This window comes from Emiliania huxleyi (genome assembly GCF_000372725.1).
Source record: "Emiliania huxleyi CCMP1516 chromosome Unknown EMIHUscaffold_21, whole genome shotgun sequence".
NCBI classification, from domain to species: Eukaryota; Haptophyta; order Isochrysidales; family Noelaerhabdaceae; genus Emiliania; species Emiliania huxleyi.
Genome location: NW_005200507.1, coordinates 204,766 through 207,456, shown reverse-complemented (window position 1 = coordinate 207,456; position 2,691 = coordinate 204,766). Strand labels below are relative to the sequence as shown.

The 2,691-nt window shown below is 67.4% G+C and overlaps 1 protein-coding gene across 1 annotated transcript in view; it reads right to left on the bottom strand.

The window, feature by feature from the left end:
• Positions 1-94: 94 nt before the first annotated feature.
• EMIHUDRAFT_449951 (hypothetical protein) overlaps positions 95-2,691 on the bottom strand; it is a gene marked incomplete at both ends in the record, with an annotated part of 3,564 nt that continues 967 nt past the window's right edge. Inside the window, 9 exons of the mRNA XM_005780726.1 lie at positions 95-283; positions 463-681; positions 767-818; positions 972-1,204; positions 1,270-1,349; positions 1,422-1,506; positions 1,628-1,747; positions 2,067-2,237; positions 2,535-2,642. Coding sequence (XP_005780783.1) covers positions 95-283; positions 463-681; positions 767-818; positions 972-1,204; positions 1,270-1,349; positions 1,422-1,506; positions 1,628-1,747; positions 2,067-2,237; positions 2,535-2,642 — 1,257 coding nt within the window. The remainder of the gene's footprint in view (positions 284-462; positions 682-766; positions 819-971; positions 1,205-1,269; positions 1,350-1,421; positions 1,507-1,627; positions 1,748-2,066; positions 2,238-2,534; positions 2,643-2,691) is intronic.

Here is a 2,691-nt window from a genome sequence, read left to right as displayed (position 1 = left end):
CGGGTGAGATGCTGGCGCAGGCAGCTGTCACCTGCAGGTGGCACAATCGGTTAGTCGTCCATCCCTGGGAGCGTCTCTTGCCCGCGAACACTTCTCACGCCTTCGCTGCCAGGTCGACCGCCTGCTCGTCGCTGAGCGGCACGCCCTCGACCTCGGTGTAGGTAGAGTCCCAACCGCTGCCTCGGGAGCTCTTGCGCTTCACGCGGCGAGCTTCCGACAGCGCCCTGGCCGTGACGAAGCTCTCGAGGATGGCGGCGGAGATCGCCGCCTTTGTCGAGTCGGCCTGTTCACAGCTGCAGGCGTGAAGAGACGCCGTTCACACCGAGCGCGTCTCCAGCGACGAGAGCATGTGCCTGTTCACAGCTGCAGGTGTGAAGGGACGCCGTTCACACCGAGCGCGTCTCCAGCGACGAGAGCACGTGCCTGTTCACAGCTTGAGGCGTGAAGAGACGCCGTTCACACCGAGCGCGCCTCTAGCGACGAGAGCACCGTCGCGAGTCGAAGCTCGAGCTGCTTGTCGTACTGCTTCTTGTCGATGTCGCCGGGCCCGTCCGAGATGGCAGCGGAGCCCGCGCCCGGTCCGTAGGTGGAGGGAAGGATGCCGCCCCCCAGTTCCCTGTCACATCCTCCCTCGCAAAGTCGGATGCGGTTGGCGGCAAAGGACGCGGCCACTTGGAGCACCTGAGGACGGGGGCGCCACCAGGATTTGCTACGAGCTTATGTAGTTGTGGTTTCCTGTTCACGGGAGGTGGCTGTAAGGTCACACCTTGCTGTCGGTTCTCACGGGCTTGCCAGCGACCGACTTCAGATGCAGGTACCTATTCGCTGGAGATTCGCTGGAGATTCGCTGGAGATTCGCCGAGATTTGACGAGATTCACTGAGATTCCGAGACTAGTCAAGGATGGACGGCAACGGCCGAGATTTGCCGAGATGCCTGAGATTTGTGTGGGCTAAGTGTGCGCATGCTCACAGGCCCAGGGCCGAGCCCTGGCCGTCCCCTCTTCCGAAGAGAGCCTCGGTGAGCTCGTTCTCCGTGAAGCGGGGCATGGCGTCGATCTCCTCCTTGGAGGGCTCGTTGCCCGCGCGGTAGTCGGCCACCGCAAGCATGGTCACACCCGTCGCCTCGCCCACCAGCACTGGCACGTGCAGCCAGATGCACCCGGCGCGGTCGCCTTCGGCGATGGGCGCCGCCCCTTGCTCCACCTGAATTAAGGGAAGTGGGTCTAACGGAGTGTGCTGCGCAGCAGAGCTTGCTTGGATGGGCGCGCCGCGGACTGCCAGTGCTCCTCCGCGCCGAGCGGCAGGAGCTTGTAGTCGAGCACGTACTGGTCGTTCTTGATGTCGAGTCCTACGGCTAGCACAGAACAGACGTGTCACTAGGGGGGTGGACAGAAAAAGTAAGAGTGGCGCAGAGGGCCACGGCCCTTCTTCTGCAGCGCCGTGACAGCCCGCCGCGCCAGCATTTGCGCCGCGGTGCTGTTGGAGGCGTAGCCGGGGAGCTGCACCTACACGCTCGTTACGCCGTCCGGTCGACAAACAGGATGCGCTGGCGTCGACGGTCGAGGCAGCGCAGCCCGCCGAGAGGAGGATGCGCGACTTGTCGTCCGCGACGTCCGTCCTCAGCACCTCTTCGTAGAGGTCCTTCAGGGAGTGCAGCTTCCCTGCGTTGTAGGCGTCCTCCAGATGCTCGGCCGCACGGCCGACCATCTTGGGGTCCGTGGAGACGCGCTCGCTCGAGCGAGGGCCCTACCCACAAGGTTGTGTGTGAACAGCACTCACTACCTAGGCTGCGTCTCGGCGGCATCTCCGCCATATATCTCAGCTCCACGCAAGGCAGCCCTCGGTTAGGTGAACCCCGTGCTCAGCCCCCCAGCCCAATCTCGGCCCGTGTAGTCCGCCCCCCCCCTCCTCTCTCTCTCTCTCTCTGGCCGTGTCGCGGTCATGCCGCAGAGCGCCTCCCGCCCTGGCGCCGCCGACGCCGCCTTGCGCTGCGTCGCCTCCTATATGGCACGTCACGGACGTGTCGCGGACATTCAGAGAGCGCCTCCCTCCCGCCGCCGCCGACCTGCAGCGCCGCCGCGTAGCGCACCGCCGCCTCCTCCGAGATCGGCGCCCGCGTGCCCCAGCCGCCTCCCAGGGTTCGCACCTCCTTCCAGGTGCCAGCAATCTCCTCGCCCAGCAGCTGCACTGCCTTCTTCGCGCATTCCGGTTGGCCGCAAGTGTTGCAGGAGGTGGGCTTTCCAAGCGAGATGGTCGCGCCGCAGCGGGCGCAGGCCCGCCGCGCATCGGAGGCGGGGGCCGCGCTGGGGCCGGCTGGCCTGCGCGCGGTCGCCTTGCGCTCTGCCGCCGCCGCCTTGCGCTGCTCCTGCGCCGCCGCCTTGCGCTGCTCCTGCGCCGCCTTGCGCTCTGCCGCCGCCTGGCTCGCCGCCTGGCTCGCCGCCTGGAGCGCCGCCCGGAGCGCCGCCGCGTAGCGCGCCGCCGCCTCCTCCGAGATCGGCGCCCGCGTGCCCCTTCTGCCTCCTGGAGTTCGCACCTCCTTCCAGGTGCCAGCAACTCCCTCGCCCAGCAGCCGCACTGCCCTCTTCGCGCATTGCGGTTGGCCGCAAGTGTTGCAGGAGGTGGGCCGCCCAAGCGAGATGGTCTGGCCGCAGCGGGCGCAGGCCCGCCGCGCATCGGAGGCGGGGGCCGCG